Consider the following 20,808-nt stretch of genomic DNA (forward strand, 5'->3'; position numbering starts at 1 on the left):
TGTAAAGCTCGTATTATGATGAAATCAAGAGAAAATAGCGAACAGAATCTTTATTTTTTTTTTTTACACAAAACAAACATGCCCCCAAAACGGCCAGCCACGATTCCCGCGAACATCACATATTAACAAAAAAAATAGCTAAATTAATTTCACAACGAGACGTATTTAAGTTGTATTTCAACTTAAAAACATTTTGTATAACGAAAAATATCCTTGTCCCAAATAAATAAAGTATCTATATTCATTTAAGCTTACTAGAAGCAAGAAAAGCTCTCTGAACTGAGTTAAATGCGGCAAAATAAACACCGCGTTATCGATTCCCAAAACAAAACATTGATCACAATTTATGATACAAAAGCAATATATGGGAATATACGCAATTGTATACAATGTAGTAAAGCATAAATTTTTAAAAGATCCATGAAAAAGGTGCACATTCGTTATGTTGATGTTTGTATAATACTGTTAATATGTGAATAGAGTTTAGTATAATGTAGGCTAGGCTACCGTGTATGTAGCCTATATGATATACCATAGTGTAGGCCAAAAGACAATAATAAATGTAAAAAAGGGAACAGCAAAAGCATGCCTGTATTCACAAACACCTCCAGTTTGTTGATGCAGCACAATGCGCCACCAAATCAAAGCGGTCGGAGAGCAAGTTAGCGCAGCGACCCGGGAAATTTGAAAATTAGTGCGGAAACATTAGAAATTACTCTAGCCAAAATTTGTGCCGGATTACTGATTGTTCCGGACTACTGATTGCCGGATTAGTGATGGTCAACCTGTATGTTCGAGAGAGAGAGAGAGAGATTATTTTCAGTATCATTCATAGCTATTTTATTTAACCACCAAATGGACAACGACAACAATAACAACAACAACAATAATAATAATAATAATAATAATAATAATAATAATAATAATAATAATAATAATAATAATAATAATAATAATAATATACTGTAATTAAAAAATTTATGCATTTCAATTGTAAACTATGTGAAATTTTAAACAAACAAATACATACTCCCAATCTTTTCCAAAGCTCCTCTCTCACTTCAGAGCTTTGGAAAAGATTGGGAATATGTATTTGTTTGTTTAAAATTTCACGCAATTTACTATAGAAATGCATAAAATTTTTAATTACAGTATATTATTATTATTATTTAATCTTATTAATCTTACTAATATTTGAAAATTAGTACTTATTATTAGGTAAATCATTTATTTATCATACAAACGTGGTTAGTCCTCACCCTCTCCCAACAATTTATTAAAAAATTCTTGTGCTCTCTCTCTCTCTCTCTCTCTCTCTCTCTCTCTCTCAGTATACATATATTTTAATTAAAAAATATGATAATTAGTGAATACACAGTGTTGCTCTACAGAAAAAAAGCAAATTAGTGATAATTTTATATATGGCCCAAATAAAAATTCGCAAATTAGTGAAATTTCCCCCGCAGATAAGTGAATGATGTGTTCCACAAAAATCCGCAACAAAATGAAACACGGAAATGTGAAACACGTAAAAATGGGAGAGCACTGCACTCTAGATTTTTATTTATTAAATTGCATTACACTTTGTCAAAGCTACAAGACAGGTTAACTAACTAGAAGTGTATACCAATTTGTCCAAAGATAAAACCTCAATTTTTTCCCAATATAAATTAAAATACATAACACAGAGTACAGGTTTAATGGTTTAGTTCCTTTGATTTATTTCCTTAAATCTGCTTCCTTTGCACACACATATACAGGCAGTCCCTGGTTTACGACGGGGGTTCCATTTCTACGTCGTGTCGTAAGCCGAAAATCGTCGAAAATCATAAAGAATCCTAAGAAAACCTTACTTTCAATGCTTTGGGTGTACTGAAAACGATGTAAACTGCATTTTTATTCAGTTTTCCATCAAAAAACCTCCAAATTTTTATTTTTCTGCCATTTTGTAGCCTTATTTCTTCCGTCGGATCGGCATCATAAGTGTCGTAACCCCGGAACATGCGTTGTAAACCGGGAAATAATTTCTGACAAATATATTTGAAAAGTGTCGTAACCTCAGAACGTCACAAGCCAGACCAGTCATAACCTGGGGACTGTCTGTATATATAAAACAGTATAATGCCCGAAAAATTAAATTTCAAGACAAGAAGACAACAAAACAACAGTAATATTTATTAGAAATGTAATCATATTGTCGCCCATTTACCAGTTAAGCCTTCAGGTTTTTGAAAACTGATATTAATGCTTTACCACTACGGTATATAAGAAAAACAGGGACAGTTTTTAAAGTATATAAATGGCAGAGGAAAATTTGTTATATTATGCTTTAAATAAGTGAACTGAGAATATCTTTTCCTAGTATCAAATTCAGGTATTGTGATAGATGAGGAAGGAACTTTAAACATTAATGGTTCTTTTCTTCAGTAACTCAGACCTTCACCATCCTTTATTTGACTATTTCTTACTGCATTCTCCTTATGCAAAAAGCTGACAAGATATAGCGAATATATATGTGGAGGGGAAGATTGAACAAAAAAGTACTACCCAGCTACCAGATCCTCAGTCCAGGTGTACATGTATTCATGATTTACTTCTCTTTTCATTTTTCTTTGTTTGTGCTAATAGTATTTCTTATACCATGATTATTTTCTTTCTGCTTCACCAACATTACTGAACTTAGAATAGTCATGTCACATTGTGTCATGAAGAAAAGTGAATTATAAAACTCAACGAAGTTACCAAGTAGCTGACGAAGTGTCAAGTTTTAAAGTGTATGGAAAACAACCTTGCTGTATTACATACTTAGAAAATATCTGATTACTAATTTATTCAACATTCTTTGTAAAAATATTTGCTTATGAATAATTTATCTATTTCCATGCTGCTATATAAATATTAAAATTATTCTCTCTCTCTCTCTCTCTCTCTCTCTCTCTCTCTCTCTCTCTCTCTCTCTCTCTCTCTCTCTCTCTCTCTCTCTCTCTCTCTCTCAGTATTTCAGTTCTCTTATTTTCTCTTATTTTTTAATAGCTACTCAATCTTACTCACTGATACTCAATAGAGCTTTTGAAACAGGTTAAGAAATATTCATGTGTAGTAGTAATTTGAAAAACATGCTTTGGTTAAGAAATATTTTATCACTTTTTTGAAAAACATGCCTTGGTTAAGAAATAACATTTTATCGCTTTCACAAGGCCTACATGAAATCATTTATAAAGGACTATTTTACCTCCATTTTGCTCTCTGAGGCAAAATTTTACTGAGTCTTTAAAAATATATAGGCAATGTTAATACTAAGACTATTCGACTTAAAAAACCATGTTAACATCTTTTTCTTTGTGGTTTACCACTGCAAATTTATATTAATAAAGGTAAACCTGCCACAACAGGGACAATAATGCACAGAAATTACATAATTTACACAATATCTGTTAGTGTGATGGGAGTGAGAATCTAGAAAAAATTGGAATTCACTATGGATCCCTTGAGAGTTAGATGGCTAGTATTTCACTGTACATCAAATGCTATATACAGTTAACTAGCAACACATTACCTGATTCTGACAAGTTGGTAACGGCTGAATAGAGTGGGGTGGTCGTGTATGGCAAGCTAAGGCTGTAAGATACTGAAGGGCGGAAGAATGGTTGGGTGAAGCAGCCAGAACTCGCTCATAGTGATGCCAAGCTCCAGTCAAGTTACCTTTCCCACAATACAGATTAGCCAGCAAGAAGTTTGTTTCCGGCTGAAAATTTTTAAAGTTTGCATCAATTAACAAAATGCAAGTACATACATAAAGTCAGAACCAACAAAAGACAGATACAAATCACTTGATTTTAAAACATTTAACCCAAAATCTGGTGTCACCTCCCAACACTGCTTGAAGACAAACAATTTGCAATATCTAAATGATACTAAGAAATATACATATATTACTTGGCTAAAACAGATGCCCAAATAAATACTGAAATCAATTCTGAATAACCATTAAAACATAAATGGCAGACTTTTTTATATTTTTGTGATTTTACTGACCTGTCATATTATCATCTCTTTAATTTGGCTTCAAAGAAAACAGAAAAATCTCACTTTGTTACTAGTGTGTGTTTGGGGTGTTTTTTCTTCATATACCCATTACTGAAGTTTTTATGAGGTAAATTTACACAAATGAATAAAACTACATATTCTAACTCTACTTGATTAAGAAACAATATATCTAGAAATGAGACTGTGTTCTCAGGAAACTAATCTAAAACAAACAAAATTAAATCACTCAAAAGTTTAATTCACATTCATCATATTAAACTGTTGCTTCCCCCATACCTGGATCACAAAAATTACTAATCAATGCACCAGACAACACAACAAAATGTTTTATAAAAATACGAACCTTATTTATCCTTGATGTGTGTCTTATACTGAAATAAATAACTCAGATCTAATATATAATTTGTTTGGTACCACAACAATATTTGTACTTATATGCATAGACCATTGTGACATGCACCTAAAGCCTTAAAGGTGCACTTTAAACAACTGTTACACATGCACATTTTCTGGCATCTTTTTGCTTCTGAATGCCTAGTTCACTTAACAGCAAGTAGTGGCATCAAAATTGGAAGACGTCCATTTTTGCCTTCTTGCAGCCAAAGATTGGCGCCCATGTTTGCACAAGAAGAATGGCCTATCCAATATGTTCTCAATCAACACCATTTACACTGGCACAACTAAAACATAATTAATTTGTTCCATTAGAGATTTAGTAAAACATATTCCAAGACTGAATTATTCCTTCAATTATTTTTCCATACTAGGATAGGCTAGATCTATAGCATGCAGCCTGCAGTTTTTCCAAGCCAAATCTACAGTAAGCTGTTAATCTTATTTATTCCCTCAAGTTAGAAAATTGCTTGTTTATGCCATCAAACAAACTGGCCTATTGACATAAGGACATTTGGTCCCCTTAACTGGTGTAAGGCACTGAAAGGTACCATATAAGATCATCCACATAACAGCACCTTCCACAGACCAAGACAGAAGCAAATTAGAAAAGGCAGGCAGAAAATACTGGACATAACCCTAAAAGAAGGAATGTGAGACTTTGTTAAGAGGCTTTAAAATATGCCAATTTTATGCTAGTGCACCTTTTCAGACTGAGGCCATTCTAATTCCCTTTGAAAGAAGCCTAGAGCAACAGCAGAATAATAAAAACACAATTATCATCATTACTAAAGATATAAGCAATACCAATGGTTTTACAGCATAACAATAATGACAAACCTAAACCCCACCAATTAATGTGAAAATGTATAAACAACGAAAGAACTTAATTCTTTTAAAATGAAATAAAAAATAGTGAAAACACATTAAAAATTACATTCACTCACCTCATGGTCAGCAACTTGCATAGCTTGAAGTGTTAAAGTTAGAGCATCATCAATGTGGCCAGCAGTGTAGAGGAGGGATGCAGTATTAACAAGTGGAATATCTCGCCATTCCTCTGGAGCAGTTGAAATACTTTTCCTTAGACACTCAATCCCGTTGAACAGATTACCATGAACTCTCCAATACAGTCCAGCTAAATTATACAAAAGCCACTGAGGTCCGACACCCTGCAACAAAACATTTAAATTTTTACCTCTAACTAAAAAATTTTATTCCTTCACACAATAATGAAGATTTACATTCTACCAAAATGTGCTAATTCTGATAAAACAAGTTTGGAAGCATTAAGATTGTTTTCCTTTAGGTAGAAGATTTATCAGTCTGTGGAAAGACATGGAGAAGAAAGCAAATTTTAACGATGATTCTCTTTAAAATTATAAAAAATACTACCTGTATTAGGTTACTAATACAAAAGCAAAAATCAAAATTGCTGCCATAAAAATAATAACCCAAGTTCATGATTTACCATACAACAAAATAGTAGCTTTAAACTCGGTCACATGTTCTTTGAAAAAATGAATGAGGATGGGAAATATTGAAAAATACATTTCAAGAGGGACAACCATTAAAAATCATAAGACATATCCATTCTGTTTTACCTTTTTCATTGCACTACTAATGCGCTGGCCAATTTCAGCCTCAACCTTTCCGTACTTCATAAGGTAAGGAATAGCATGAGGATCCGGATTGCGAGTGGTCAATGTATGGCGTTCCTTGATCCCTGGAATGTCATCAATGCCAGCCACAGTTTCTGAGAGTCTCTCACAGATTGGAGGATGCCAAGGCAAAGGGTGTTCATCGCTGAAACCTACATCAATGTCATCACTTAAAAACCGATCAACCCTGTGAAATAAAAGCCAAAATATAATTCAGAATGATTTAATACTTGTTCTAGTTTGTAGCTTTTTTTATTTAATATTAAATGATAAGTATCCCCCCTCATTCTATATTATACCTAAGGCTGTGAAAACTATCCAAGGTTTAACCATCCGCCAAATGGACGTCAAGATGACAACACAAAATTTTACTGCAATAACCCACTGGATGGAACATTTCTAACAGGTTGTAGAAAAGCCACTCATTAGCCTTTGATACAGTTCTATAGAGGATGACAAAATAAGTACAGTGGCTCCTCGGTATAAGAATTTACTAGTTCCAAATTCCAATTTGTACATCTAAATGTTAGTACTATAGACCCTCACTTTTTCACGGGGATAGGTTCCAGAAACCACTGCGGAAATGCAAAATCCCCTCTAAAAACACTTATAACTGCCAAATACCCTGCACCCCTTAAAGTAAAATGCTTATAACTGCCTATTTTAACAATTCACTACCTACTTCAACAGTTCAAAACAAAAATATACCTTAACCCTTAAAAGGTTGGGCATCATCATATGAGTACCAATAACAGGTTTTGAGTGATGGACGGGCTAACTCATACAAGTATTAATATTACACGCCATAAGATTTGGATGAATTTAGCAGGAAAGATGTTCATAGCACTTCACTGGTCAATAAATGACTTGAGGCAACTGTGTAGCTCAACACAGGACAGAGGGGGGGATTAGTGTGCCTTGAGACTTGATGGGGGAATGTATTCCCCCTCTCTATCCCACGACATCTTATAAATATACCCAGAGATTGCTGTTGGTTTTAGTTCTTATCTTTTATAATAGTATGTCAGCTACAATTGTCATTTTGCAAAGAAAAGTACAAAAAAATATTAGAAAAAACATTTACACCACACAAAAAGTTGCTGTATCTCCCCATCTCAGTAAAATGACATTTTTATGATAAAATAAGATTTTATATATACTTACAGGTAATACATAACTAAGTTTCTATTAACCAGCAGCTAAAATTTGAAATTCACTGTAGCGATTCTGTTTTCTTTACGATCTAGGCAACTAACCACGCCCACTTTCGGGAAAAAGAGGAACAACCGAGCAGGGGGCTTCAATATGTTTATGCTTAATGTCCATGTGAGGGGAGGCTGGTGGGCTCCCACTCTGTAATTACTTGGTAAATATATATAAAATCTTATTTTATAAAAAAATGTCATTTTTATATAAGTAAATTACCAAGTAATTACATAGCTGATTCCCACATTGACAGGAGGTGGACTGTTATTGAATTAAGGGAGTTAATGCCTGCTAGCATTACTAAAAATGCTTATTGTTTCCTTACCTGGTAAGAGAGTATCAGCAGGAAGTTACTGCCTCTGGTTGTGTGCTCATCTTAACCGTAGAGATGTGGCTGTATGGCCAAGGGTTGTTTGCTACAACAGTGAGAGCTTCACATCGAAGAACATTTCCAAACGCTAAATGAAGCACAGGTAGTCCCCAGTTATCAGCGATCCAGTTTTCGGGGCTTGTCTAGCGATGAAAATCGGCAATTTTCAGCACCAATATGCACCGATTTCCGCTTATCGGAGTCGATAATCGTATACTGGCACCAATACATACCTAACAGAGGCACCAATAATGGTGATTTTCGGGGCTTATCGGTGCCGATAAGTGCCGAAAATCGCTGAAATGTGTAGAAAATAGCAGAAAATCACAGATTTTTGGTTATCGGTGATTTTCGCTTATCGTCACACCGTCAGAACAAAACCCCCACCAACAATGGGGACTGACTGTACCAAAAAATTTTGCCCCTGACCAGGGCACAGTACCATAAAAAACCAGATAAATAAAACACCGTTACCTACACCATAAAACATTAAAACACCACCACCTACCACTAAAAAGAGGGGGTATCCAAGCACAAAGTACCCCAAAAAATAAGTATACCTTAGTTTTACCAGACCACTGAGCTGATTAACAGCTCTCCTAGGGCTGGCCCGAAGGATTAGACTTATTTTTACGGCTAAGAACCACCTGGTTGCTTAGCAACGGACCTACAGCTTATTGTGGAATCCGAACCACATTATAGCGAAATGAATTTCTATCACCAGAAATACATTCCTCTAACTCTTCATCAACCGGCCGGGGAATTGAACTCCAGCCCATCGAGTGACAGTCCGCAGCTCTACCGACTCACCCAACGAAGAGCTTCAAAGTACCCCAAAACTTCCCTAGAACTCGACACCATTAACCAAGGCGAAGAGACGAGGAAGGAAGGAATGCTTCCTATATTCCCTCCCCCAATACCATGCCAGCCATCAATAAGGTCTAGGTGCTGCAATGGAAGTCGCTTCCATCTTTTGGGGTAATGCGAGGCAAAATGCGACCTGCACCTCCAGTAAGTCGCTTGAAGTATTGCAAAGTGAGAGATTGTATTTAAAAGCTAATGAAGTGGCCACGGATCTGACTTCAAGATGGGACAATCCTCCTCTCTCAATTGCAAGTGTGCTTCACGAATGGTATCCCTCAAGAAGGACAGAGCATTCTTTGTAAGAGCACGAGATGGATCCTTAACCAAAGTCCAAAGGTTGCTAAATGGACCCCTAATATTCTCCATCCTTAGAAGATAATTTCGTCCAGTTTCTGGATGAGGCTAAGTTCAGTGGCTTGAACGGGGGCCCGGAGAGCCACTTAAGGACTTCGTCCAGATTCCAAGAAACAAGTTCTGAGTGCTTTTGTTTCTTAGTGTCAAAAGACCAAATGAGGTCTGAAAAGTCTTGATTTGAAGATATATCCGGATCCTTATGTCTGAACACAGAGCTCAACATTGCTCTGTAGCCTTTTATGGTCGAAGAGGATAAGCTCTTAGAGTTCCTTAAGAATAAAAGAAAGTCTACAGTCTCTGTCAACATTGTTTTAGAAGAAGAGATTCTATTACTTTTGCACCAACTTCGGAAAACTGACCACTTGCTCTGGTAGACGTTAGCTAAGGATCGATGTCCACATTTCGAAATAGCCTCCGCAGCTTCTCTCGAAAAACCCTTTGCTCTGAGGAGTCTTTTGACAGTCTGAATCCTATCAGAGCCAGAGAAGACAAACCTTAATGAAAGTACCTGAAGTGGGCTTGTCTGTGAAGCTTTCTCTTCTGAGAAAGGTCTGGGAACCATTCCCTCAAGGGCCAAAAGGGAGCTACCAGAATCATCGACAAACACTGGTGTACGCAAAACTTGTTTAGTACATCCCTTATCATCCCGAAGGGAGGGAAGGCATACAGGAACTTGTTGGACCAGTTGAGAAGCATGGCATCCGTGGCCCAAGCTTGCGAATCCGGCACTGGAGAGCAGAAAAGAGGTAGCCGATGATTCCTCGGCGTCGCGAAGAGATCCAACACTGGCTTTCCCCACAGTCTCCACAGGTCTAGACAGACCAATGGATCGAGAGTCCATTCTGTGGAGATTACTTGGTTCTGTTGGCTTAGCTGATCTGCCAACACATTCAGTTTGACCAGGACAAACCCGGTCAATAACCCTACAACTTTGGTCTGCCCCTAGCAGGAGGTCCCTCGCTGCCTCGCAGAGGGGAAAAGAACGAGTTCCTCCTTGTTTGCTTATATATGCTAGGGCCGTCGTGTTGTCTGAGTGGACTGCTACCGTCCTTCCGTATACCTCCGATGAAAAAGCAATCTGACCCAAGTGGATTGCCTTTAATTCTTTGACGTTTATGTGCCAACCCACCTGATCTCTCAACCACATTCTGGAGATCTCTTTGTTCCTTATAAGGGTTCCCCAACCCAGGTCTGATGTATCGGCATAAAAGTTTAGGTCTGGGCTCTGCGGAAACAGACTTTCCTTCCAGCAACCAGTCTCTTGACTTCCACCAAAGCAGGTGTCTCTTGATTTCTTGCGTCACCAGGAACGTGAAGGAACCCGGAAATCTTTTCCCGTCCCATTTTTCCCTTAAGAAAAACTGAACACCCTCATATGAAGTCTCCCTAGGGAGACAAACTGTTCCATGGAAGCCAACGTCTCTAGGAGACCAATCCACTTGTTCACCGAACGAGTCTGGAGGCAAAGCATTTCGTCTATCTTCTGTAGGCACAACTTTACTCTTTGCGGAGAGGGAAAAGCCCGAAAAAGATGAGAATTGACAGCCATTCCCAAATATACTATCTCCTGTGAAGGAGCCATATGAGATTTCTGGTGATTTATTAGCAAGCCCAGGTCTTGGGCAAGAAGTAAGGTTTTCTGAAGGTCCTCCATACATTGTGCCTTCGACATGGAGTGAAGAGTCAAGTTGCTCAAATAGAACGCTTTGTTGATACCCATCAGGTGGAGCCAACCTGCCAGGGGAGAAAGAATATGTGTGAAGACTTGAGGGGCTGTTGATAGCCCGAAGCATAGGGCCCAGAACTGGAACACTTGGTCCTGAAAAACAAATCTCAGATATTTTTGAGTCCAGGTGCAACGGGATGTGGAAGTAGGCATCTTGTAGGTCTATTGAGACCATCCAGTCTCCTTGCCGAATGGATGATAGGATCAAACGGGTTGTCTCCATTCAGAATTTTGTCTTCTGAATAAAGACATTTAAGGTGCTCACATCTAGAACCGGCCTCCATCCTCCTGATGACTTCGGGACCACAAAAAGCCGATTGTAGAACCCTTCTGAATTTACGTTTAGGACTACCTCTATTGCTTTCTTCTTGAGGAGAGATGCAACTTCTCTTGCAAGGGCTGAAAATCTCAAACTCTTGGAGTAGGCAGTTAAGGCGATCGGCATCTTGACTAAGGGAGGTCTTTCTAGAAAGGGGATCTCATAGCCATTCCTCACAACTTCCACAACCAACTGCTCCGGCCCTCTCTTGTTCCATTTCTCCCAATACTGAAAGAGCCTGGCACCTACTGGAGTACGGAGGACACTCAATTCATTTTCATGAAGACGGTTTAGAGGTGGACTCCTTAATAGTCTGAGACTAGAGCCGCATGTTTGGTCTTGCTCTTGAGGAAGATCTCTGCCTACCACCACGAAAGGGAAAGGGTTGTAGAGATGAAAACTTAAAATTAACAGGAGTTTCCTTAGGGTACCTCAATGACATCTCTAGAGGATCATGAGTAGATTTCTTCTGTAAAGCAGAAGAAATTTCGTTGACTACTGACGGAGGGAACAAACTGTCTCTCGAAAGGGGAGAAAAAAGAAGTGCCGACCTCTGAATCAAGGTAACTCCTTTAGAGGTGTAAGAACACAATAACTCTCTCTTCTTTAAGACTCCCATGGTGAAGATTGAAGCTTATTCCTGTGCTACATCCCTTATCCCTTTATCCATACATGAAAGAACTCCAAGAAAAATCCGTAGGCAAGGCGTTGTATTCCTGAACTTTACATGTGAGGGCGCCTACCAACCAGTCCAAAAAACTCACGATCTCGAATACTTTGAAGAGGTTCTTCATCATGTGATCTAACTCCAATGAAGAGAACATAACTTTGGCCGCAATGCGGCCTGAGAAGTCCCCTTGGGAGGAGGCAACCGCCCCTAAGGAAGGCACTTCTCCAGTAGCATAACATGAATATCTTCTCTAAGACGACAAGAAGGAGGGTAACTAAAGTTGTATTTTCCTTGTTCCCTCTTATCCCCGAGCCAGGTCTCGACCTCATTAAGCGCTTCCTGGCCGAAGTCAAGAGTACCATATTAAGAAGTCTTGATGATTCAATAGTAACACAACTCATCTGAAAAGTGGATGCAGGAGAAGCAAGGGCAGAAAGAGAGAAAAAAAAGAAGGGAAACTTCGAAGCAGAAAATTAAGCAGCAATGCATAAAGCTGAAGGAGGAGAGTCTGCTTCCTTATCCTTGTCATCTTCCTCTTCCGTCGCAGATAATGGCGAAAAAGACAAGTCTTTAGTAGGCGAAGGGTTTGCAGGTTTCTTCAAAATAGCTAGAATATCGTCTAGGCGTCACTGTATAGGCGCAAGTGATGGTCTGAGGTCGTAGACGCTCGTTACAAGGGGGATGGCGCCACAAACTCTGGCCTGGAAGTCAAATGCTTGGAAGAATGTCCAAATGAATCCGTACAAACAGGTGCAGATGGGTGCTTAGAAGCTACTGAACTCTCAGGTGCTACTGGTTGCTCAGGAGCAACTGGGTGATCTGGATTGGGAGCAACTGGGCGCTTGTCACTTGAAGAGAACTCGGGAGCGAAAGAACGCTTGAAAGTGACTGCACTATTGGTAGACACTGCTCACTTTGACACCAGCAGGAGCTCGTCAACTACTGGCCAATCAGGAGCCAAAGGAGGTTCGTCAGTTGAAACGTGCACTGATGTTAAAGATCGCTTACTCTTCAAGACAGTTCTCAGCACCAACACTTGCCTTTCTCCCTCTACACACACTTGCGAGAACTTTTCTGGACTACAGTATCCCAGAAACTATAGGAAGGGACTGCCTCCTTGACTCTTTTCTCCGGCACCTGAGGGTGCAAAACACATCAACCGCAGATCTTTTCAAGTCTCGATTTATCACTGCTACGCCACTGGCACCTCTGTTCGGGGCTGGAAGCATCCAAGCTAGAGGAAAAGTTATGCACACTATGGAAGACACCTTTCCACTGACTGTTTGACACCACCTGGGAACTGGTGCCAGGCGCGACTGAGGGGCCGACTACCCGGGGGCAGACCCAACCAACCTCCCTTGGGCTCCCAGTATAGCTTCTCCTTGGTGCAGGGGAGTATGCCAGTGACCTTCGCCTACGATAATCAACGGGCCAAGTAGCCAGCTCCTCCACAAACACAGCACTTTCACTTGTTCCTTTCTTATTTTCCATAAAAGAACAGACAGACACATTAATCTGAGCCACTGGTATACGCCAACATACCAAATTTACCATTGAACTTATGCTCAAGGATGGCAATGGCATCGGGTTTGGGAGCAGGGGAGCTGGGTAAAGGAACAGGTGGGATAGAAGCAGGACTTGTAATAAGAGACAAAGCCAAAAGAGGTAAAACTGGTAAATCAACAGAAGATCAAGCCAACTCCTGACTAGCTAAACTTTTGTCATTCCTATTCGTCACTTTTCTTTCTATTTCTCTCCAACTTAGTCAAGTGAGAACTCAATGTCTTCCATTTTTTTAAGGTCCCAATCACTACATTCAGCACAAGATAACTCAACTGAACATACTTGACCCCTGCAAGTAGTACACTTAGTATGACAATCATACTTAGCTGATGTAACTCTCGTATTGCATCCTTCCCTGCAATAACGAATACTACTCGAACTTGTGTCAGACATTGTCTGTGATACAAGTAGAACAGTCAGCAAAAGTCCAACTAAATATTAGTCACAATCAGGTTATTCCAAGAAAACCTAAATATCTAAGTTGCTGAGAGGCTACCAAAAGCAAAATACTTCACCAAATAGTCGATAACCATAACAGTAAAGTCCGAGAATTTCAAATCCAGCTGCTGCTCACAACCATCGTCGGAAGCTGGCAAAAACATTTTGCAACCGTTTGCTCAGTTGTTCCTCTTTTTCCCGAAAGTGGGCGGGGTTAGTTACCTACACCATAACAAAAACAAAAGAATTGCTACCGCGAATTTCAAATTTTAGCTGCGGGTAATAGAAACTGTTAGCTATGTAATTGCTTGGTGAGCTACTTATAAAAAATCTTGTAAATATTTTACAACAAATATACTCAGAATTTGTTAGTAATTTTAGTTTTTATCTGCTATGATCCTGTGTGAGCTGTAATTATAATTTTACAAAATAAAATAAAATAATTCATTAGAAAAACATGTATAACTTGGTAAAATTAGCATATTTTTGCGAGTGTCTTGTAAAGAGGCCCCACACTTTTGTAATTAGTCGCTTTCTACTTCCCGTGGAAGATAGGGAAAAATTTTTTGAATTTTTTTCTTATACCATGTGCACGGCATATCTTCCTCTTTCCACTGATGTGTTTTTTCTTAAACTGGCTAACCTTAAAGTTTACCCAGTCTGAGGGTGTGTTTAATATATATTTAGCTCATCCCTTAAGGGTTAAATTATCATAATATAACAATTTAATATCTCAAACAAAAATACACCCCAAACCAACACCCCAAAACACCCAAAGTCATCTTATATTACCCTCTTACAACTGTTACTCCTAAGTATATACACCCCTAAAATGCTCATCACTGCCTACTTTAACAGTTCATCGGCCAACTTGACAGTTCAAACAAAAATATACTTCAAACTACCATCCCAAAACACCCAATATCATTTGAAAGTCATCTTACAACATTAAGATAACCTACAACATTAAGTACCCGCCTACAACTGTTACTCTTAGGTATCCACTATAATTCAGATGCACATTTTCTTTTGCCTAATGTAACTCTGGGCATCATGCACTGGACTGCACATAATGTACGTACATTTTAAAGATATTCTGCTGTGTTGTATGGTGATTTTGAAATATTTACAGTACATTGTGTATTTTAGGATAGTACAGTACTACTGTATAGAGCATATCTAAAAATATGTGGGTAGTTTAGAATGACAGGACACGTTCCTCCAAACAGAATACAGGAAGTTCCCGCTTATCAGCGGGGGATCTGTTCTGAGAGTGTGATGATAACTGAAAATCGGTGATTTTTGCAGATTTTCAGCACTTTTTTGGTGATTTTTGGTTATCGGTGCCAATACCCAATTACCGGCGCCAATAAGCGGAAATCGGCAATTTTCGGCACCAAAAATTGCTGGTTTTTGTCACTAGATAAGCACCATAAACCGGATCGCCGATAACCGAGCCCAGCGATAACTGGGGACTGCCTGTACTGGGTTTGTTAGGTCATGTTAGTATTTTTGTGATTACATACAAATACATTTATGATAAAAAAATGACTTAGTGCGGTAAGTTCTTGGTTTACGTCGTACTTGACCCAGTTCTTTTGTGGTTAGTGCTCACCATCTCCCATAAATTTATTAAAAAATTCTTGTTTCATCGTTTTCTCTCTCTCTCTCTCTCTCTCTCTCTCTCTCTCTCTCTCTCTCTCTCTCTCTCTCTCTCTCTCTCTCTCTCTCTCTCTCTCTCTCTCATATATCAGCACTGTAATGTACATATCCTTTAATGAAATATCAATTACTGTATCATAAGCATAAAAAAATACAAGAAAATAAAGCCAGGATCTAGATCAACTGAGCAAGTGCATACATAGGTACATTTTGCCATATTTTTTGCTTTGATTTATTGTACCGTATTGCATTACAAGTTTAGTCGACTATGAATATCACATGTTATAACAGTACAATAGAATATTTATCACTGTTGATGTTTCATCTCTAATAATGGTAAAAATATTTAAAGTCCAAATTTCATACGTAGGCAACACACTCTTACTCTCCTCCCCAGCTGTAGTTAGTTTAACCACATTTGTCAAGTCTCGTCCCCAGCTGGTTACTGTGCTTAGACTATGATGTAAACATGTCAGTTCTCTCTCTCTCTCTCTCTCTCTCTCTCTCTCTCTCTCTCTCTCTCTCTCTCTCTCTCTCTCTCTCTCTCAGTATATATATCCTTTAATAAAAAAACAGCAAAATATTAATACATCTTTTCACTAACAGAATCCATTTATACTGTGCTCAGACTTTGATGTAAACACCTCAGTTCTCTCTCTCTCTCTCTCTCTCTCTCTCTCTCTCTCTCTCTCTCTCTCTCTCTCTCTCTCTCTCTCTCTCTCTCTCTCTCTCTCTCTCTCTCTCTCTCTCTCTCAGTATACATATCCTCTAGTGAAAAAATTAGTGAACACAATGTTGCTCTACACAAAAAAAGCGAATTAGTGATAATTTAAGAGATACAGCCCACAGAAAAATTCGCAAATTGGTGAAAGTTCGCACGTAAAATTGAAAGATATGTTCCACAAAAATCCACAACAAAGTGAAGTGTGAAAAAGTGAAGCGTGTAAAAGTTGGGGCCCACTGTATATCAATCCAAATAGTATTCCCACACAGAACAATGGGAATTCAATTAAACTGTCCCACACATGAATTTCTCCCGTACCTACCCTCTGTACCCACTTTAATACAATTATTTTATGCACAACCACAATATATAGTTTAATGATAACCATACCCTGTATTCAACAAAATAAATAAAAGAATAAAGCATTTCACAATAAAATTCAACAGCTGTACGGTGACGTACAGCTGACTTCAGATGGAGGGAGCATTTATACTGTTGAGGAGAGGAGAAGAGACAGTCAAAACAATACTGTATGTATGTAAAAGCAGTAATAATTCACATAAAAAAAATAACAGAAGGGAATTTCACAATAAATTTACCATAATATAATGTAAAAACAATCAAACACAATACGGTACCAAAAAAAAAAAAAAATCGAAAGAGTCCTATTTCAGCGAGTGTTCTGGACTGCACTGAGTGAGACAGTAGAGAAGAGAGGGAAGGGATGCTGGTGGGTTACTGGGTGAGAGATGGGGGTCCGCTTCCAACTGACTTTCCACGGGGGCTGGGCTCTGATGATTTTTCTCTTTTCACAAAATTTCGCCCACTTCTTTCATTTACACTCAATTCGCCCGAATCACTTCTTTTTGTTATGGTAAAATACCTATCAAGTGACACTTCCTTTTTACAATTTTTAGCACTGTAAAAGTAACTCATCCCCACATCATCAAACACACTGCGCACCTTGGATTGTTTTTTAAACAGCTTCCTTATGAAAAGTTAATTGATCTCTCTTTCCTTTTCTTACTTGCATTCTTTACTTATTACTTATTTGTTTGCAAAATCCTCATGTTTATTGGATTATAATTTTAAATTCTGCCATTTGGCAACAGTAAGTTGATGTGTTGTGACATAATTAATCTCCTTCTGGCCCTCAAGATCCAAGTGTAAAAAATATGTCAACAATCATACACACGTGAGGGATTGTTTTCACATCTGCCAGACACGCACACAGACACACAATCGGGGACACACACACTATCAATTCCTTTGATTATCCCTGGAAAAATGTGAATAAAACTGATTTTGTTATCAACCTTTGCCTACTGCGACCATTTCGGTTTCCTCAAGGGGATCCCGTCTCTCCTCCCTCAATCCCGGCCAGCCATGCTCCATTTTCCACCAAACAACTCATAACTCGAATTTTAGCTCAAAAATTTTACTTTGTGTAACTAAAATACAAATATCGAATCATTCCTATGCTAAGGAACCATTGTACTTTATGTAATAAGAGGGCTTGCATATTAAAATTATAGAAATAGTAAAACCATATCAAATTTACTTTTGTCTTCCAGTACTTCTAAACACACAGATATGACAAATTGGCAAGTCCTAATTACTAATTACCACTCACTCCAGGATCTGTTTATCACAACCATATACTCCATCAAAGATAAGACTTGCCACAATGTGGTCTCCAGACATGGTGTCTTCTTCTATTAAGCAAACATAAGCTCTCTTCCTATAAACCTTTTAAATCATCTTGGTTAAGCTGCAAGATGAAAAAAAAAATGTAGGTACTTTCTGATAGCACCTATAAATTACACTTAGAATTTTCCATTTCCAAAACCTAAACACATCTAATTTATGATAAATTGGCAATGCAATATCAACTGTACCAAGAAAATTTATTTGCTTGGGGATTGCAAAGACAATACGTAAACACTTTATCACTTGTGCTTTGTTTTCTCAATACAAATACTAGTGGTCCCCTGACATTGTAACTTCCTCTTTCCCACAAACAGAAACTCTCTTCCCAAACCTAGTGCTAACAGCAATTGATGAGGTTGTGGGGATGAAAATGTTCAAAAGGTGGCAGTGTGGAACGCAGAGGATAGAATTGAAAATTAAAGTACAGTAAGGAAAACAAAGCTTACAGTGACTTAAAACAAAGCAAAGGAAAAAGTACAATCATGAAAATGCCATGTAGTTTCTGAGGGAAAACTGTGCAGTAAACCCGTGCACCGAATGTAAACAGATGGTGTCATAAGAGGTGCTTGAAGGGAGTTGAGAACACTGTCGGGATAGATGAGAAAGCCTTTGAAGGGATATTTCATTTCTGTTACCTACAGGTTGAGAGAACAGTAAGAGAGTAACTGCAACATGGATGAAATTGAAAGATAACGACTAATGGTTGATAAAAATGTCAAATTATTATTATTATTATTATTATTATTATGGTGGGCCCCGCTAGATCATGGATCAGCAATCGTGCCTTCAGTTAATCACGGATTTTTCTGTGGAACTTATCTCCAAATATATAGCGGAAAATTCACTATTACGCGGATCTTTTGCAGAGCAATATTCACTAATTACTGTATTCATTTTATTTTTGTGACTAAATACATTTTTTGTGATACAAAAATGATTTGCTAATTTTCAAATAATACCAATGTAAACACAGCAATATATCAATAAAATGCTATATTAACCCTTAAACACTGAGCCTCTATTTACAAAAGTGTCTGCCGTATGCCGGCGGCGTTCGGGAGTTAGTGCCAAAGCAGAAAAAAGTTTTTTCAAAAAATCACAGCAAGCTTAGTTTTAAGATTAAGAGTTCATTTTGGCTCCTTTTTGTCATTGCCTGAAGTTTGGTAGCCAACCATCAGAAATGAAGAAAAATATCATTATCATATATAAATATTGAAATATATGACAGTGCAAAAAAAAAATTTCATATACTGTATAATTGTATACAAATCGTGCTGTGAGCAAAACGGTTAAAGCTAATGAGTTTTTTTTTTCTTTGTATTGTACACTAAATTGTGATGATTTTGGTATATAACAAATTGTAAAATGATCAAAGCACCACTGACAAAATATTATCACAAAATGATGCATGAATTCGTAATGCACGGACGTAAAAAAAAAGTTTTTTTCAAAAATTCACCATAAATTGAAATATTGTGCTAGAGACTTCCCGTTTGTTGCAAAATGAAGGTAATTGATTGAATATTACTAGACTGTAAATGTTTTAGCTTACAATTGCAGTTTTTGACCATTTCAGTCGAGTTAAAGTTGACCGAAGGTCAAATTTTTTCTATTTATCGTGATTTACATGAAAATATTTCAAAACTGATAAAAGCTACAACCATGAGTTATTTTTTTTTGTATTCTACATGAAATTGCACACATTTTCATATATAAAACTTTATGTAACAACTAATATAAAACGGTGCAAACTTTATGACAAAGTGACGAAAGAATTTCTGAGATGTTTGGCCGAGTTACCGCGCGGATGTAAGGAAAAAGTTTTTTTCAAAAATTCACCATAAATCGAAATATTGTGCTAGAGACTTCCAATCTGTTGCAAAATGAAGGTAAATGATTGAATATTACTAGAATGTAACAATTTGTTGCAAAATGAAGGTAAATGATTGAATATTACTAGAATGTAAGAGTTTTAGCTTACAATTGTGTTTTTAAACCATTTTAAATTAAGTCAAAGTTGACCCGAAGGCTGAAATTTTGGCACTTATCGTGATTTATATGAAACTATTTCAAAACTGATAAAAGCTACAACCATGAGCTATTTTTTGTTGTATTCTACATGAAATTGCGCACATTTTCATATATAAAACTTTATGTAACGACTAATATAAAACGGTGCAAACATTACGACAAAGTGACGAAAGAATTTCTGAGATGTTCATCCGAGTTACCGCGCACGGACGTAAGGAAAAAGTTTTTTTTTTTTTAAATTCACCATAAATCGAAATATTGTGCTAGAGACTTCCAATTTGTTGCAAAATGAAGGTAAATGATTGAATATTACTAGAATGTAAGAGTTTTAGCTTACAATTGCGTTTTTTTACAATTTCGCTCGAGTCAAAGTTGACCGAAGGTTGAAATTTTGGCACTTATTGTGATTGATATGAAAATATTTCAAAACTGATAAAAGCTACAACCATGAGTTATTTTTTATTGTATTCTACATGAAATTGCACACATTTTCATATATAAAACTTTATGTAATGACTAATATAAAATGGTGCAAACATTACAACAAAGTGACGAAAGAATTTCTGAGATGTTCGGCCGAGTACCGCGCGTGGACGTAAGGAAAAAGTTTTTTCAAAAATTCACCATAAATTGAAATATTGTGCTAGAGACTTCCAATTTGTTGCAAAATGAAGGTAAATGATTGAATATTACTAGAATGTAAGAGTTTTTAGCTTACAATTGCATTTTTCGACCATTTCTGTCGAAGTCAAAGTTGACCCGAGTTGAAATTTTAGCACTTATTGTGATTTATATGAAAATATTTCCAAACTGATAAAAGCTACAATCATGGGTTGATTTTAGTTGTATTTTACATGAAATTGCACACAATTTCATATATAAAACTTATGTAACGGCTAATATAAACGTGCAAAAATTACGACAAAATGACGAAGAATTTCTGAAATTTTTAGGTTGAGTTACCACGCCGGATGTAAGGAAAAAGTTTTTCAAAATTCACCATAAATCGAAATATTGTGCTAGAGACTTCCAATTTGTTGCAAAATGAAGGTAAATGATTGAATATTACT

At 37.3% G+C, this 20,808-nt stretch overlaps 1 protein-coding gene across 1 annotated transcript in view; it reads right to left on the reverse strand.

Moving 5' to 3' along the window:
- The window catches only part of LOC136839101 (tetratricopeptide repeat protein 17), a 234,977-nt gene that overhangs the window by 79,648 nt on the left and 134,521 nt on the right, over positions 1 to 20,808 (reverse strand). The window contains exons 11-13 of the mRNA XM_067104750.1: positions 6,045 to 6,288; positions 5,388 to 5,612; positions 3,557 to 3,745 (exon numbers count right to left, since the gene is read on the reverse strand). Of these exons, the coding sequence (XP_066960851.1) occupies positions 3,557 to 3,745; positions 5,388 to 5,612; positions 6,045 to 6,288 (658 nt within the window). The remainder of the gene's footprint in view (positions 1 to 3,556; positions 3,746 to 5,387; positions 5,613 to 6,044; positions 6,289 to 20,808) is intronic.

This window comes from Macrobrachium rosenbergii, chromosome 1 (assembly GCF_040412425.1).
Source record: "Macrobrachium rosenbergii isolate ZJJX-2024 chromosome 1, ASM4041242v1, whole genome shotgun sequence".
In the NCBI taxonomy this organism is placed as follows: Eukaryota; Metazoa; Arthropoda; class Malacostraca; order Decapoda; family Palaemonidae; genus Macrobrachium; species Macrobrachium rosenbergii.